Raw genomic sequence first — 18,376 nt, 5'->3', positions numbered from 1 at the left:
GAGACGGAGGATGAAGAGGAAAGGATAAGGATAAGAGCATGGAATGAAAAAATTGAAAAAGAAGAAGAAAATGAGAAGAGGAAGAAAGAAGAGGAGGAGAAGAAGAAAGAAGAGAAAAAAGGAAGAAAAGAAGAGAAAGAGTGTAGGAGAGAAAATAAGAAGTTGGTGGAGAAAAAGAAGAAATTAGAAGCAGAAGAAACCCAAAGGCCCTTTTCAGGGCCACTCATAGGTCTCAAAAAGAGAATGACTTTCGATTGCCTACCTCTTTTTTTTTTTAAATTAAAAAAAAAAAAAAAAATCCCATGTTCAATTTCCCTTGACGCTATACAGTCCCACCCTGTTTAAATTCCTTTGACGCTATACAGTCCCCTATTCCCATGTTCAATTCCCCTTGACGCTCAAGAGTCCCACGAATTTTCTCAATGTTAATTTCCCTTGTCGCTATATGTTCCCACGATTTTTCTCCATGTTAAATTTCCATTGTCGCTATATGTTCCCAGGGGGGGTCTGTAATGCTAATTCCCATTGTCGCTATAGTATCCCCCTTCACGACTTTCGTAGAATCGAAAAAAATACCAAAATCTATTCATTCCAGATCAAATGGAAAAGTTGCTGCAATGCACATCCATTCACAATATGACTCGAAATTTCAATTTTAACTAGACACGCCATTTTCTTTCGAACGTTATGTTGAGCGCGCGACCAAGTTCAAATGTATATGGGCGGAGTTATGTGCGCAGTAATAATGTTGTTGTGTAATGATGAATATGCGCTTATGCATTAAGTTTGGAATGCGGCATACATTCATTTACATTGTTTCTTTTAGTGTATTAGTTAGAATAAAAAATGAGCATATAATAAAAAGGTTACTGCATTTGTATGAGAGAATATGAACTCGTTTTGTCGGATGGATATACTTCACTCCCAAGGTCGTGCAGTATTCCATCCAAAACACTCGTTCATATTTTCCCATACAAATGCAGTAACCTATAAATATTATATTATATTATATTATATTATATTATATTATATTATATTATATTATATTATATTATATTATATTATATTACATTATGGGCATATCTTGTAACGCCACATTTGCTCACGATGCCTACCCTAGTTAAAATATAAAATGCATCTGCAAAATAATACACTCCATGTATGATATTGACATATAAAGCACAAGCAGATATGAGCGATCTTACATACTTGTGTGTAAGTCGGACCCAACTACAAACTGCACATACCAAGATCTGCTTCCACATAATGCACAGTCGGGTCTGCGTCTTTGAATAATTTTAGAACTAATAGTAGAGACAATATCGTTGACTCTGATCTGCCAGAATAATTGGACATTAGATCAGGAGGGTCTATGGAAATTTCTGTTTTACCTTCTTTTTAGCAAGTAAATATGGTAGTATATTTATAATATATCTCCTCTAATTACGCTAATTTTGCGACATTTAATGACGTATTTCTCCATTTGTTCGTTCTTGGTAAGCTCTCTTGTATTATTGTTTGTACCGTTAGGATACGTGCGAAAGTTTACCTTTCTTATAAATGGTCTTTGTGCAATAAATTTTTTCTACTTTTACAGACGTTTTCGAAAAGATATGTATGCCTATTTAAGGCTGCTATATGTTGTCAAATCATTGAGTATTACGCCGATATTTTGTTCTGGTTACCATCACTTGACACATTTTATCCCTATGACATATACAATGAAATTTTCACAATTAGCATGAGCAACACATGCTAATTAGCATGCTCATAGGTCGCAAGACAAAATGTGTTCTACGAAATTGACAACGTGAGCAAGAAAAGTATATGTCCGTTAATACCCTCAATACGTCTGATAATATCCACAATACTCGAAACAAAATTTACAGGCAAATTATTGATATATACACTTTACAGGAAAAATAATAACATCACTGAAATTCAATATTTATCTATATCTATCTATATATATATATCTATCTATCTATATATATATATATATATATATATATATATATATATATATATATATATACATGCATACATATATACATACATACATACATATATATATATATATATATATATATATATATATATATATATATATATATATATATATATATATATATATATATATATATATATATATATATTAGTGTTTAGCTTAAGAGGGATGGATTGGTGCGGTTGCAAGGGGTTGTCTGTAATGTCAATTAGGTTCTATGCTATTCTAAATGTGATGTATCTATATACAGTAGTGTTAATCATAAAGCAGATGAACTCAAACTTTTGCAAGGAGCTGTATCTAAGTTCATGAAGGTGCAATGTTTCTGTAAAAATTAATGAATTAACGGTCATTTTTTTTTCGTGTATACAGCATCTTCAGCGGACCATGATCCTGCCTGGAGAAACGCGGGGCAGAAAGTGGGACTACAAATATGGCGGATTGTTGTAAGCTGAGAAGTACAAAATACTATTCGACTTACTCGCTTCTTTCTGTTTCTAAACCTTCTGCGCGTAGTGATGTCTCGTGTAATTGCTCCAATAACTTTCAACATCCCTTTAATTTCAGGGAAATCCTCTTAAAGATCCTTTATTGATGATGTTTGAACACTTATAAAAGAAGTAGGAATTTTTTAGTAATAATAATAATAATAATAATAATATGGAATTATGCCATATATTTGTGTCGCTTGAAACGTTACATACCCAAAAATGTACACAATGGCGCATACATAAAGCGTATACAAACCTTTTGCGTCGAACAAAAGCTCGCAAAATTTATCTGATCTTCACTCTTTCAGAACTTCAAGGTTACAAACTGGCCAGTGGAGGACTATGGGAAATTTTACGAAGGGGATTCTTATATAGTTCTTAATGTACGTATTTTAAGTCTGATTGCAATAACAAATAAGGTAACAATAGCGATGACAACCAATATGACGATACTATTACTATTACAACTGCGACTAATAACAATGGTAGTAATAATACAAATACTGATATAAATAATGATAGTAATAAAAATAAAAGCAATAATTTGCCGACGATGAAAGGAAACGTTGACTGGAACGACGATGAGTCTGATGGTGACGAATGTGATGATATTGAAAGCAAAAAGATACTTTGACAAAGACGGTGATGGTTCCTATATTAAATAAAATTATATTTTGTTTTCATATTAGATTTGATTTATTATACGTTCGGTTGTACGAATTTTTACAATCTGCGACGTTTCAGACTTACAAGAAGGAAGGCAGCGAAAAACAATTGTATGATGTACACTTCTGGATCGGAAAATATAGTACTTCTGTAAGTCTCTTTTCTTTCACAATAATAAATAAGTTTCATGTTACACTACTGTATTGAGGTCAGGTAGAGATCATGACGTTTCGAACTAAAAATGGCGATTTCCTCTTTTTCATGTACATGTTCATGGCAACATTATACGTAAAAGCCCAAGAGCGGAAAGGTAGTATCAATAAGTGCACATGTACTAAAGAGAAATTGAATCAAGTGCAAACATGAAATTTACTAGAATAAACCTTTTAGTACGGCAAATTTGGCATCGGTATATTAAGTTTTTCAGGCGGTATAGCTTTCTCCATAACTTTCAATGATGCCACGTTTACTTTTAAATCAACATGTCTATTTCACAATTTCATCATCTCTATAGGAATTCATATTTCAGTGGGAGATTGAGTGGGATTGGTGTTATGAATGCTTTTATCATTACCATGAGATGAACTGGTTTCACATTTAGAGTGGATTCCCTTCTCACAGTATTAAGATGACGTCTTGGAAGCCTTAATTGGGACTTATGTGGCATTTCTAATTTTAGGCGGAATAAAGACTTTCCGCAACGATATTTTCTGCATGATTTTGAGAAATAATTCTGAAACGTGATTGTCATTCTTTTGAAACTAATAGCAATCGTAGGAGATAACAGAAAATGAAAACTGATGGAAATCCTGCCTGTAGGTCGTAAGAAGGAACGATACACGAAACCTTTTTTGCAGTAAAAAAACTCGACAGCAATAGGAGAGCAATACGGACTCTTTCAGTTTCAAAACTTGTCATTAATGATGCACCATTGGATGTCAGCTAACATGGCAAGTTTGTTTAACAGGTGTATCTCTAAAGAGAAATATAGGAGAAAGAAAAATATAAGTTTAAAAGTACACTAGCGGAAAGGCTATGCAAACAATGGACTAAAACGGAACAGTGGCAGTTGCCTTTCAATCTCAGCTGCAATCAAAGTAAGATTTTTGTATTAAAAAAACACGTCTTTGTTTGTAAACATTCAGGATGAGTACGTAACTGCGGCGTGCAAGACATTAGAACTTGACACCTTCTTGGATGACGTCCCTATCCAACACAGAGAAGTTCAGGATCACGAGTCCAAACTTTTCAAAAGTTACTTCACAAGCATCGTGTAGGTATAGTTTTAAGTGCATCACAGCTGAGAGAGCGGGGGGGGGGGGGGGGTGGAGGGAGAAAGAGAGAGAGAGAGAGGGGATGGCCTTGATCATTAGTCTCCGCTTTTGCATTTTATGATCTAAAGCAACCACTTTTGTTCTCAACTCACATCTAAATTTCATTCTTTAGGGTACGTCTTGCTTCCTCAAAATGGTGCATATTGGATCCACGTAAGAGCGAGGAAATTTATCTTCCTATTTATTGTTGTTTCTTCACGCGGTCTTTCAGTTTTATATTATTTTCATCGTACATTGAAGACGAAATATTGAACGAAACTTTCAGTATTATTAACTGAATCCAAACTATTCCTTAAAAGTTCTTCAGGAAAGAAGTCTTTCGAATGAATTCCATGTCCTCGAATATGTTGACGTGCTAGATTGATTTGTGTAAATACTCGTGTGAAACCGATTTGGTTTTATACCAAAAATCATCAACGAGAAAGAATTCAAAAGCTTCATTAGTTACTAGGCATGGGGCTAAGCCTGGTGACTAATTTATGCATAGCCGATGAACTTTAACAAAGGTGTACTCTTCTCCTTGAATAAGAACACATTCAGAAGAAATACATGATAATAAAGACCTTGGGAAGCTGCTGTATCCCTACAATTTTAATTGGGATATGACTCGCATAATCTTCTATAAAAGATAGCTAACTGTTCGAAATGAATGGTTCATAAAACTCATAATTTTATATTGTTTGACCCAACAAATGTATTAAAACTAATACATGACCATAACTATGTCCTTTGGAACAGCTCTGTATTTATTCTGTTATTTATGTTTTAATTTATAGACGAATTCCGTGCCCTAATGTACTGCAAAAAGTCCACGTACGAATATATAAGCATTTCAATCAAAATTATTACAAGTTGTGCCAGATTCATTTTTGTAATTACTCATAACATTTTGCCTGTCTTCCTTATGAAGCCAAAGTTTTCTTACTGATGTTTCCATCTGGTTTCTATTTCAATTCTAGTAGTTTATTTCAAGTATAGATACGGATTTAAAAAATAAATTTAAAACAACTGTTTACTGGACCAAACTATTTTAATTTCTTGTTTTGTCAGTTGTTTTTATTTCCGATAAAGAATATTGGTTGGCAAGCAGAAACACCTCGTCCAAACGCCCCAACCCTTTCTGAGTAAGAGCAGAACGTAAATTACAGACCAGTATTTGTTTTCTGAAATATCTCTGAACTTCGAATCACTGACAGGCCGCCAATTTATTTTATAACTATGATCATAAACCAAGCAATTGAAAGAAGCAAATCCAGCAAGTTTTCTACATGATAACACAATATAATGTAGTTATATAATGAAAATCTAAGGGGAGTTTAGTATTACGAAACAAAAATAGTTCTTAAACGTTCTAACATGTCCACAAGAATCAAATGTTCCGAATAAATTCATCTCCTCGAGTGTACTAACGTACCAACGGTCTTGATTAAGTCTTAATATGGCATATTACAATACTTCCTTGAATGAATTCTCTACATTTCCAAACTATTTTTAGTCCACAGTAATTAAAACTTACTGCTGTTACACAAGTTGATGGACTGCGAAGTGCTGATGAACACTTTATTCGGAAGTAGGTTTTTACTTTTATTTATTGATGTACCTTGAAATACTTTCGAGAAGCCAAACCTGTGGGGAACGTTAATTATACATTTCATATAATATGTCCATTTGTATGTAATGGCAATGTTAAGTGAAACATTATGTCCGAGGCTTAATGCAAGTTTATATATATTCTATAGAATGCATACCGTTATATTTCAGCAGAAAGGCTGATATATCGTTTCACATTTCCGATGTAAAACATGCACTGTTTACTATGTATTGACAATGTTGATATACAATTAGCTTTAGTGCCTCTAAATTTGACTACGCTTTCTTTAATGTAAAGCTTTTAGAATGACAATTAGCCAGAAAATGGATAGCAATTTTCATTTCTTCCCGGTGTGTTTGCTTTCGAGTATAATGGTCTCTAAATTGCCGATATATTCTTAAACGCTTAATTTGGAAATGTACATTCCTACCATAATGCTAACTTATTTACACAATTCACTGTATTGTTGCATGAAATGAAGGTATAGTTGGTATATTATATAATATAGTATAATATAATATAATATAATATAATATAATATATTTTAAAATGAAAACCGGGTGGGATTTCGGATTTAAAACAGAACACTTGATGCTACAAATGCAATGTTTAATATGGGACTTGAAATAGCAATAATTCATGATTAATATGTGCGTGTGTATGATCCAAATTTTCGATCAATTAACATAAAACGCACGGACTTAATAATGAAAATACGAATAAATGGCTCCCCACGGTACAAGCACAAAGGGTGAAGGATTCACAATGATTTCACAAAGAAAGGATGACGTGTTTTACTCAGATAGTAAAGAAATGTATTTTACTCATATAGTAAAATGTATTCAATCAAATAATGAATTTATGTAAACAAAAAGGGACAGATGTACAAATTATCTTTATAATCCCCAAAACGCACTGGGTTTTACAAAGCCCCAAAATTAGCCCACGGCTAAAAGATTACAGGAGTTACATTCCGCCAACGGCACACTCGGTTACCGGTCACACTGGCCAATGAAGCTGTCAGTATTCCAGGTTGGTCAATCAAGCAGTCAGACTCAGCACCCGCCAATCTCGAACAGCAACGCTCCATCACCTGCAAATCGACTAGAAACAATTGTTTTTATTCAACTCTTCGGCTGCAATGGTTCAGCTTCACAGCTGCTATGGACAACTTCTATGGTTAGCTCTGCAGCTGATCCCACGTCGAATCCGATCACTCCGATGACTGATCGCTCTGGTCACTCGAGTCAGTCCGACCACTCTGGTCATTCTGTGATCAGTCGGGCCAGCTGAAAATACATCTAACACCGTGTGCTATGCATGACACGGCCGTATACGATACAACTTTAATGACGTTATATACGGTAAGTTAAACAAATTACATTATCGGCACAATAACTACAAACCAACAAACAGGTTCAGCAGTAAACCTAACAGTGACCGAGAAGAATTATACGGTACTAAGCGTTTCTTAAAAATACAACTTTATATTGGTTATATAAATCCCTTGCTAAGTCACAAACAAGAATTTACAACATTTGCATTATTCTACGCAAACCGAAGTTACATACCAAACGTACAAAAATACACGTGGTAGTATAATATTTATAACTTGTACACAAGAAATTAATAATTCACATAACTCTACAAAGGAAGATGTGCAAGTACTTAGAGCACACCGCTCACTGACAAGACCGTTCGTAATGTGAAGATTTAATCTTACGGTGAGGCATTTATACACAGACGAAGTCGTCATACATTGTCTGTGCGCAGGAAGCATTATTTTTTTTTCCCCATTGAAAGCACTTCGCACGTGTGGCATAGGATGAACCGATCTCACTATTTCGAAATATGGTACAATATATATAAATCACCCTCGGGTATCGTACACAGCAAACTAAACCCGAGTACATGTACTTAATAAATAAAAGGATTTATACAATTCCGTGACATACATACATACATATATATATATATATATATATATATATATATATATATATATATATATATAATTAGGAATGTTGTATCATGGTTATCATAAAAGCTGAACAAAATATTATAATTCTGAAGCACATTTCCAATGTATATTTTTGGCTTCACAGAATAATGCGAGGTGGAGCAGAGAGTGGATTTAGGCATGTGAAGGCCAAGGATTACTCGCCGCGTCTTTTCCATTTCCATGGCGACAAAACTCGGGTCGAGATAAAGGAGGTAAAATACAAGCATTTCTCTTTAAATGCCACTTAATTTGTTATGTTATCACACGTTTAAAAGCTTTGTCTGTTAGCACACATTTTCGTAGCTATATATGTAATAAAAGTTCTAGGTACGCGTCATGGTGTTTCGCGTAAGCAATGAAGGTGCACTGGAACAACAAGTCGCATTTAAACATCCCGGAACTATTTGTTTTTATGAAAATATCGTAAATGAGAAACGTCATTAAAGTCACTACAGTGTAAAGGAGGACAACCTATTAAGGATTATCAATAAAAAGTATGGTATTTTGAGAATGTGTAAACCCTTGCTTGAAATGTTTCTCAACGTACACTTCCCAAGTTGCAATCTTAAACGAAAAAAGTACAAACTATTAGGATGAACGTTCGATATACCAGTTATTTTTTATTTGGAATGACATTTGCAAAGAGACATCAAGAGAGCCATGACATTGATATTTATATGAAGATAATGATAAGCCATTTAAACTTTAAGATACCGAGAAACTCAGCACTACTGGACGGGTCAGATGTATATATCCTGGACCTTGGGCTGAAACTGTGTCAGTGGAATGGCGCCACCAGCAACAAGGACGAGCGATTTAGGGTAAAATAGGCAAACAATTTGTCAATAATTTTGAAATAATGTGTATATGCGGGTTAGAAAAATGTGTCCAATATTCTGGTCGTTTATGGTGATTTCAGTAATAGTCCAATTTTATATTCTCTGGCCCCCCTTCCGTAGCCATCGCTATGCCACTAATAACCAGAGAATAGATGAAAAATAATTGAACGTAAACTACAGGCTCAGTAATATGGGATCTAAGAAGTCAAAGAAGCGGTAAATAAGTTAAACTAAACTACTCATGAAAACCAAGCATGCCGATAGGAAACTTCAACGTAACGAAAAAGTGAAATTGTATGATGACATATTTGGAATGATATCAGGTGCTTCTCACGTGATAAGAAAGCAAAAATGTAAGCTTAATGTTAAATTAACTGAAACGGGTGTAGTTTATTGGCATTTTTCTCCAGAGTGATACATGCAGATTTCCCACGCATGTAAAGCTTTGCAAGATTGAAACTGAAACGAAGGTATAATTGTAGAAAGAAACATCGACATCTCTTGGAAGTGGATAATGTATTGCATTCTAAGATAACCTTTGCCTATTGCAAAATAAAAGCAACGCTGTTCTTAAATTATATTGGACAGTGAAGGTCATAGAGCGAAATGACTATCTGCCGAGTAGATATCCTCTTGAAATGAACAGAGAAAGCTTTTGGTGCGCTCCCTAATGTGATTATGCAATTATAATTACTGTAACCGGCAAGGTCGGCGGGGAAGAGAAATATTCTTATAATGGCAGTTACAAGCTCGCACGCCTTTACAGTTCGTTGGTTGTGTATCAAGGATATGTGGTAGTCTTCACTCTTCACTTCCTCAGTGGATATTTCCACTTTCTATGCGGCTTCTTCCATTGCAGCTGTTGAAGCTTTGAGAATTCTTGTCATCAAAATACAGTAGAATGTTGCGTAAATGACGTGTAAGTAAAGAATCATTACTTTTCTCAGTCTCTTGGATTAGAAATGACGGACAAAGAATCGTTTACTAAATGTGTTTACAACCTATTGACAGATAGTTACTATTAACTCTGGCATTATATGTAAATCATGACAACCTACAAAACCAAATCATTTGTATAAATGAAATACTATATTACCTATTTCGTATATCTTTGTCATTACAAATCTTACGACTGTTTTATAAAATTATAAGCATTATAAACTTATGTTCATGTCTTTAGGCCATGCAATACCTACAGAAACAGAAGGCTGAGAGAGGAGGGAAATGTACATCAGAAGTTTTAGATGAGACTAACGCATCGTCCACGGTAGGCATGTTCTCTAACTTGCTTCATCCATTTCGTTTTTACGGACAGAGAAATTCCAAAATGTTCTTTATCAAAAGAAACAAAATTATTTTCTTGGGAAGCTTTTGCATTGAAAGTTTAGACATTTCATCCTCTAATCTTGTAGTATGTGAATAGTAACTGGAGTTTTGTTAACCCTTTATTAGATCTTGAAACGATTCCAGTCGGCATTACGTCGAGTAATAAGAAGGTATAATGATATCTATAAAGGTCATACAGAATCCTGAGGTATTTAGTTTTCTATTTCTTGTCGATGATTAATGTATTATTAGCAATTTATTAATGTGTATAGTTGCTATAAACTAGATTTAACCATCATCATTTAAATTTCTCTTCATTGAAATATGTAGATTCAAAAGCCAGCTATTCCTTCGGCAAAATATTCTTTCTTTGCACTTATCATGTTCAGATTGCATTAAATATATGCCACATATGTGGTTGTGATATGGAAACCGATATAGTAAATATATTATTGACAAAGGCAAAATAAACAAGGATTTTTCTAAGCTGTGTGTTGAAAAGAAATATGCGTATCATAAATATCGATGCGTTTGACACATTATACTCTTGCCGAGCTTACCTTAGCTTAAGCGATTAATTTAGCATGTCTGCAGTGTAGCAGTTATAGTGATGTCTAGCACTAAGGCATCATGCTTCAGACATTTAGCATCATGTCCCACCCAGTCACATTACCCTGACACCAGGCCGACCAGTCCTAACAATAAACTCTTAATGTTGAGCACCTAGCTAATTAGCTGCTAGTACCATTTGTATAAGCCTTCAGTATTAATCGGCCGGGGTTCGAACCCGAGACCCTTTGTTCTTATCATCAACCATTTACTTTCCCTTGACTCACTGCTTTAGTTTCAAACACTAAGAAACAAACCGAGCGATCCAAAATTGTATTTAGTGGTTAGTTTGACTTACTCAGGCACTCGTATTGAGGTGTCATGCGATCCCGTATTAACACATCAATTAATGGGCTCCCATATTAATGTATACATTATTATGCTGGTCAGCTAGGCTTTGTTTTTACAAATGAATTAAATGTTATTCTCTTAGGAGACCTATTCCAAAATGAGTCACTTCTTTTTTCACAAAATCTTCAGATCCATATTTTGTAGCACTTACGCTTGAAGGTTCATTCTGCTAGATCTTATAGAGTTTTATAATGTTTACAATGTTGTTGTTTCTTGATATGCTTAGACTGATATTCATAAACTAATATAACTTATGCTTAAACTGACTCTAATAATCAAATGTAAAACAGTAGCCACCTTTTGAAGATGCATTTATTTTTTATTAAATAGTTTTCCTCAGATTACTCATAGTTAACCTGTCTTAGTATGACAGCAGTCTTGTGGTCACGACATCCGAACCGATCGTTGGTAATTAATGCCCTTATTACTATTCTTGCATTGTAATGTAGCCGTCCAATACAAATCTGATCAGTTGATTTCAATTTCCATATCTCGAACTTATTTCACGTCTTGCAGCTTTGCCTCACATCAATTGTATAGGTTGTTACTAATATCATTTATAAGCAATCTATACCTTGATAGCGTCTGTCTGATAAAACTTTTTTTCGCCCGGTAAATATTCTTTCATTTGATCTGGAGTACCTGGTGTAAATGGCTGAGATTTCATGAGAACTTTCCTCCGATATCATTCTTCATCTGCACTGATTATGTGTGTGCCTCTTTTCAGATATTTTATCACACTGGTTCACTCTTCGCCGATACTCGTAGATTCGTAAAGAATGACACCCACCACTTACCGCGCAATATTGTCTGCTCTGTTTTATCATGTGTAGGTATTCCTTGAATACATGTTGGACTTGCATAGTATGGACATCAGTCAATTTGTGGCAGTTCTTTGAGCACTTAGTGGAAGTGGTATCAGCAGAACTTGAGCGACGAAAACATCAGCTCGTACGCAAGAGTTCGAAACCACACATTTAGTTTGGAAGCGAGATTGATAGCAATTACAGACTCAATTGCAGTATCACATATCTGAATTTAAGGACCTGCTATGCGGATGAATATCCCGTACCCCGTCACAACCTCAAGAACAGGTCAACGTCTTGCCTGCCGCGTTGACTATGCTCCTACACGACCGGATTAGACCATATAACTCTCATCCCGATGGGTCACGACCAGAATCGAACATAGAGGACCAGCCACCAGAAAACACACGTGTCCAATTCCACGACCCACATACTGTTGCCAGGCACTTCCTGCATACGATACCCAGTTTAATGCAACAATACCCAAGAAACCCACATCGTGATAACAGCTATATATCAGATTAACCTGCATTGTGATAATAATTACTTCCTGCAGATGATGCACATTCTATATAGGCCATCCTAACCTGGACAGTGCTGACAGTTTTTGTGGACAACGTCCAGTTAATGAAGGCATTCACAACTAAGCCACATATTACTTCTAGTCAGTTCCTGCATACGATATTCATATTGGTGCCACATTTTCTAGGACATGTCTCTCCACTGGGCCGCAAACTACTGCCACCCAAATAGAGCCTGTATTAGTGAAACCTTAGATCTAAGGAATGTAATTCATATTGTTCCGCACATATAGTAAACCGCCATCTTCGACATTTGTTTCCAACTACATCGTACGTAGCATAAGAAAGATCGGTCCCACTACCTTAATCCAAACCCGACGCAAATTTGTCAAGTTTCTTCGGCTGTAATAAATCTTACTATGGTAGGTGAAATTCAGCCCTTCAAGCTTGGACGGAAGATGTTTTCCTCCTACACCTATTGGAATTATGTCGTCCTTTTTCATCTACATCACCTGCAACGTCAACAGATCTGACACCAGGTTATCATTGTCTACAGAGGAATATGCTTTCAACCGTTTCCATAATCTGATAAGTTACTAGCACTTTCTGACGGCTTACATCGCCAATTGCAAGTTCCAAGTGTCTTCTTTGTTCCCCAACTGGATACTCATTAGCTGATAGTACCATCGTTACCTCGGGATCAAGATTGCATCTAATATAAATGCGATTTTAAATATAAGGAACATATCGTTGTTTTTTATCTGCGCCCGAATCTTAACGAAATACGTTGGGAGCATGTGAATAAAATGATCCACTTCGTAACACTGAGGCCCAAAATACATTGGTCATGTCTTTAACAGCAGCCATAAACTTATTCCAATGCAATGCTCTACAACTATACAGTTCTAAAAGACCATTATCGGACAAGCCATGCTTGCAACCCTCATCATCTAATCTATTATTTAATGATCAGGTTGACGCAATTTGCACCAAACTTCCAAAGATGCATTCCATCCCTCACAGCCTCCGCTACATTTAAGGGATATTCGATATGCAAAGAAACCAAACAAAAAGGTTGTGTGAATGTCCCCAGAGCACAAAATAGCAGTCCTTTCTAATTTACAACAGTCGACAAACACAGTTCTCTCGAACTAATTGGAAGAATCGAATGGAGGTCAATCATATTCCCCAGCGTTCCATGAGATCCTCTCGATCGAATGTCATACATCAATGTCGCTATTATTACAGGTTCAGGCATGGGGACCAGATATATGGTTTCCTACGGTCTCGGTACCACGTTATGCACACCTACTAAACCTATGAATAGAGTCCTTTTATGTACAAAGTAGCATCTTTACGCTCTTTGATTTGTGACGGAATACAGAAACAGGTTCTAATACTGTTCTTTGTGAAGACTGCGCAGTCAATTTGCTTACCCCAAGAACTAGAATTGAGTTCATGCAAAGGTAAAGTCCATGTATGCATGAAGCAATCCATCTGCTAGAGAATTCCTTCGCCTTACGAAATGTGCTCAATGTTGCAAGTAACACCTTTGTCCTTGGTCACTCGCTTGGTCTCCCATAACAACGATACTGTCGTGCAAATGCAGGCCAAACCTATTGAGCCAACTTTTTCAATCTGCAGAATACGAGGTTGCATATCGAAGGCGGAGAAACCGCCCTGGATTCGTGTTGGGAATATCTATGCAGGTACAATTTACAGCAATCAGGAACTCTATGGATGCGAACAAAGATGACTTGGGGAGCAAGTCTTCTACCACTTCAGGATGTCATTGGAGTGTGTCTTTCTCGGGATCTTTTTCATATATAAATATCCTTGGATAAAACCGTTTGAAAACTTTTCAGTAGTGCCTGGAGAATCTGCATGGGAAATGTGTTTTCTTTCAAGGCGACATCTCCACTGTGGTGACTTATCTCAACCACGTACCCAGATCTATGTTTTATTGTTTGGAATTTTCCACAATGATGTCCTATGCGACAAATACACTTTTAAATTCGACATATCCTAGGCTACCTAATGTATTGGCGGACTCTTTGTCCTGCAAGAAGGAATTAATACAAACAGAAGGTCTCTTACTCTCTCAGTTTTCACACAAAATATACTCGGTGAGATTGACCTATAATGGAACTATTGGCGAGAAGGAGGAATACCAAACTCTGAATCTTTATCTCACCTTTCGTGGATCCCAAAGCCTGGTTAATCTTCGCTGTTTTTTTTGTTTTTTTTGAGATTGGAATGACCATATGTTTACGCTTCTCCATCAAGTCAGGTTCTGAATGTAACACAGGAATCAAACGAATCTTGTCTCCTGATCCTGATTACTCCATCCAGATGGGACATATTTGACGCATAACAGAATCGCCAATAATTGAGATATTCCCTAATCTGTGTTAATCAGCCACGATGGAAGGCGTGTCCTCCCAACCCCGAGTTACTGAACAGGCACATCTGGACCTTATTAGGTACACTCTTAAGAACAAACAGTTCTTACAAGCGATGAATAATTCCACAAGTAAGGTGACCATCCAGCTTTCATGAGTATGAAGGCAACTGAATATACTCTCTTTAGGTCGCATAGGAGCAGTTATACCATTTTATCCCTATATCAATAGTTACCTTCCTATGGCTCTTCCATGATGTACATATAGTACCAATCACAATTAAACCTACCTTTCAACGATCGTTGGCACACTGCATTATAATGGAAGAGGGGATATCGGACAAACTAAAGATTGATCAGATCTTCTGCTAATGTATCATATCCAAGTCAAGTTTATCATGGGTATCTGACTGACTTAGGAAGACACCATTTGGACTGCTTTCAATGACTTAATCAGTTCACCTTCACACAAGTACTGCCACATAACTGCCATTGCGATCGGCAAGCAGTATCAGCGAATGTATTTATTATTGGTGGACCAATCAATTTCCAGTTCCAATAATTAAAAGATGGAAACGTATCACTTACGAATCTCCGTGCTTTCATTGCCCCAAACAGGCTACCGTTCATGGGGAATCAGATATTGGTAATAATTCCTGTCTATTTCGGACACTTCATTTGGAAGTCATCTGCAAGACCGCAAGCTCTGAAGTGGTATCCAGTAAGACCAAGCTGACGCATTGAGGAATATCACTCCTCATCTTGCTTTCAAAGGAAAGGAAGGACGATGCATCAACACGGATAATTTCGTTCTGAAGTAAGTGGGACGTATAATGCGTATTTCGGACTAAACCCACCAAAATGAATTGTATTCGTAGTTGGGCTCATATAGTTAGGAATATACCCACAAACACTGCAAATGAGCAAAAGCGTTATCTAACTGAAATTACCCGCTCCCCTATGGAATGGAGATCCTAGTAGACTTCTCGAGTTTTATAAGATATATTTCATCCTAAAAGGCCCAATTCAATGACCGCGAGGAACCTTATCCATGGTGCAAAATGTTAAATTGATGGGTCTTCGACATCGTCATAAAGATGCGGGCTCACAATTTCCGCTGAATTTAAATGAGGAAAAGTTTCGTTTTCGAAGCAGTTCTACGACAAACATAGTCCATTTCCAGTATGGGTATTGTAGAAGCTGTTTCATATAACTTAGGGTACTGAAGATGGTCTCTCCGTGGTAAGGGTATTTATCTCCCTCCATCACTTTTTTGTTCCCTTAACGTATTGTGATTGGGTATCATATATTCAGAAGGTAACCATTTTGTCTATTAAAATACGTTTATTTACCCGATCTTGATGCGCATACACCCTCCAGCATCCTCGCAGATACTTCCATGCAGAGAGCGTACCTTCCACTCCAATTTCACAAGATTCGTCGCAAATCCCAGTACCAAGAGGTGATCACTCTATGTAACTTCCACCTAGGTGTGCTGATAAGTTTGGGATTTTTACTAAAACATTTTAATCTTTGAGTGCTGTGTTTGCGAGGTAGGAGTTTTTCTCCTAAGATATTGTGATTTGGTAAGTATAATCGAAGAAACATATTTTACAAGAATAAATTGGATTTGTGTATTCGACAGTAAGTGCCCTCCTTACAATCCGTCATACATTCCGTCATAGTAGTTGTGCAAATTTGTCACATCTTTATCAACTTGACTGTTTTAAGACCTATCCTCACCCCACGTTCCGTATCTCCAGATCTCAGCACTGACGGCTGAATCAAAATCATGGCACCTGATTATTGTGATGCTATTTTTACAAACATGTATGGCAACTGACGACATTTGTTAGTTTGAACCATGCATGGGATCCATGAGGTGGGTTTCGAAAAACAATACTACTGTTTGTAAACAGATAAGTGCAACACAATATTAGCAATGTCCCAGCCAGTTCTTTAGGAAAAAATATAGAAATTTGCAGACGTATTCACACTTCTCTCTGCACGTTTCCAAAAACAAAGTTTGGGGAAAAATAATTTAAAACATCAGTTTCACATATAACACACATGTCTTTAAACCTGATTCCAAAACCGATAACAAGAATTTAATGAGTGAATCTATCGAAAGCATTTAATAACCTTTCCAGCATCGTAATAGAGCCTTCTCTTGAATTGACATTTACACATGAGATGCTCAACATACCGATTATGCAGAGAGTAAACAAAATACGCCTCTGTATTATACCTTTTGTTTTTAAAAACAAGTCTTACGTGGTCTTTTCCAATATAAATACACCTTCGCTTTTTTATCTCGATAAGTTTTGAGGGCATATTAACTAGTGATATCTCTGAAATACTCTATTATTCTTAGTTGAAGAAGGAACATTGTGTGACTCGCTTCCATTACGATATTTAGTATATGTAAGTCTGATGGCATTTCATCGTAAACCCTTCGATACTTGCTAATGTTGTTACATATTGTTATATTTCCATACGTGTTTGATTATTTTTTCGCCATCGCACTAGACCCTTTCCCGATAACTTATTTGTCGTAACAAATTTGTTTGTTGATTTAATCAAATCTTCGTTTTGCTCAACAAGCACTTACATTTGTTATAAATGCTTCACTTCAACACAAAGATTCACTGAAAAGCTATCTGCTAACAATACTTTGGAACAAGTAATCATCGTCGCATCTGAATCGAGGTTCTTGCAGATGCGACTCGGCACCAGTATATGCTATTTTCTGCTATTTTCCATCGGATGAGGAGATGTCCGATGTTGAACTCCAGAAAATATTGCTTCACCATTTAGAAGCAGGTGCTTCCACCACAACGTTGGTTTTCCAATTGCAGATTAAAGTGAACGATTGTGAGTTATACCAAGGGGTCATATTGCAAATGACCAAGAAGATCCAAGCGTCTAGACCAAATGGTAATTATTACTCAAGGCTGCACCATTTGTCTTCGGTCTCTGCATTCATTATTAGAATCCTGGGCGGGTGCCATGCAAATGATGCCGCAGACTGCAATTTTGTAGCGATCACCTCTGCAAGCGTCCACGTGTCTGCGCTATCAGCCAGACTGGTAGAATGTATGCTTTACATAACTGGATATTCATGGTAATGCTGATCGCCAAATGGTTGGACACGTGACATTTGCACCCACGAGTGAATTAGATCAGGTTCAAGATTTTTGGTTCATTGCTACCTGGTCCTAGGGATCTGGAAGCCGAATGTTTTGCTCTCTCCTGCACGATTTTCAGACTGAGCATGAAAACGTGTAACTGTCGAGTGAATTTGTCGGTAGAAACTTTATCATCAATGGTTGCACTAGTTGTCACTTCCATGCCGTTCACTCCAGCATCCAATTCGTTGGTAGCAAGAAAATGTATCGATGAATGTGTCCCTAGCAAATGCAGCTGTTGAG

At 36.4% G+C, this 18,376-nt stretch overlaps 1 protein-coding gene across 5 annotated transcripts in view; it reads left to right on the top strand.

Annotated features, from left to right (window-relative positions):
- The window catches only part of LOC149794502 (gelsolin-like protein 2), a 61,620-nt gene that overhangs the window by 38,046 nt on the left and 5,198 nt on the right, over positions 1-18,376 (top strand). For all 5 annotated transcript variants that reach the window (XM_089968745.1, XM_089968743.1, XM_089968746.1 and 2 more), the window contains 7 exons: positions 2,381-2,454; positions 2,808-2,882; positions 3,244-3,315; positions 4,311-4,438; positions 8,196-8,304; positions 8,803-8,913; positions 10,112-10,198. In XM_089968745.1, coding sequence (XP_089824871.1) covers positions 2,381-2,454; positions 2,808-2,882; positions 3,244-3,315; positions 4,311-4,438; positions 8,196-8,304; positions 8,803-8,913; positions 10,112-10,198 — 656 coding nt within the window. The remainder of the gene's footprint in view (positions 1-2,380; positions 2,455-2,807; positions 2,883-3,243; positions 3,316-4,310; positions 4,439-8,195; positions 8,305-8,802; positions 8,914-10,111; positions 10,199-18,376) is intronic.

This window comes from Sinohyriopsis cumingii, chromosome 8 (assembly GCF_028554795.1).
Source record: "Sinohyriopsis cumingii isolate HCF-2022 chromosome 8, ASM2855479v2, whole genome shotgun sequence".
Classification (NCBI taxonomy): Eukaryota; Metazoa; Mollusca; class Bivalvia; order Unionida; family Unionidae; genus Sinohyriopsis; species Sinohyriopsis cumingii.
The sequence above is the reverse complement of the archived record's forward strand: the minus strand, read 5'-3'. Positions and strand labels throughout refer to the sequence as shown.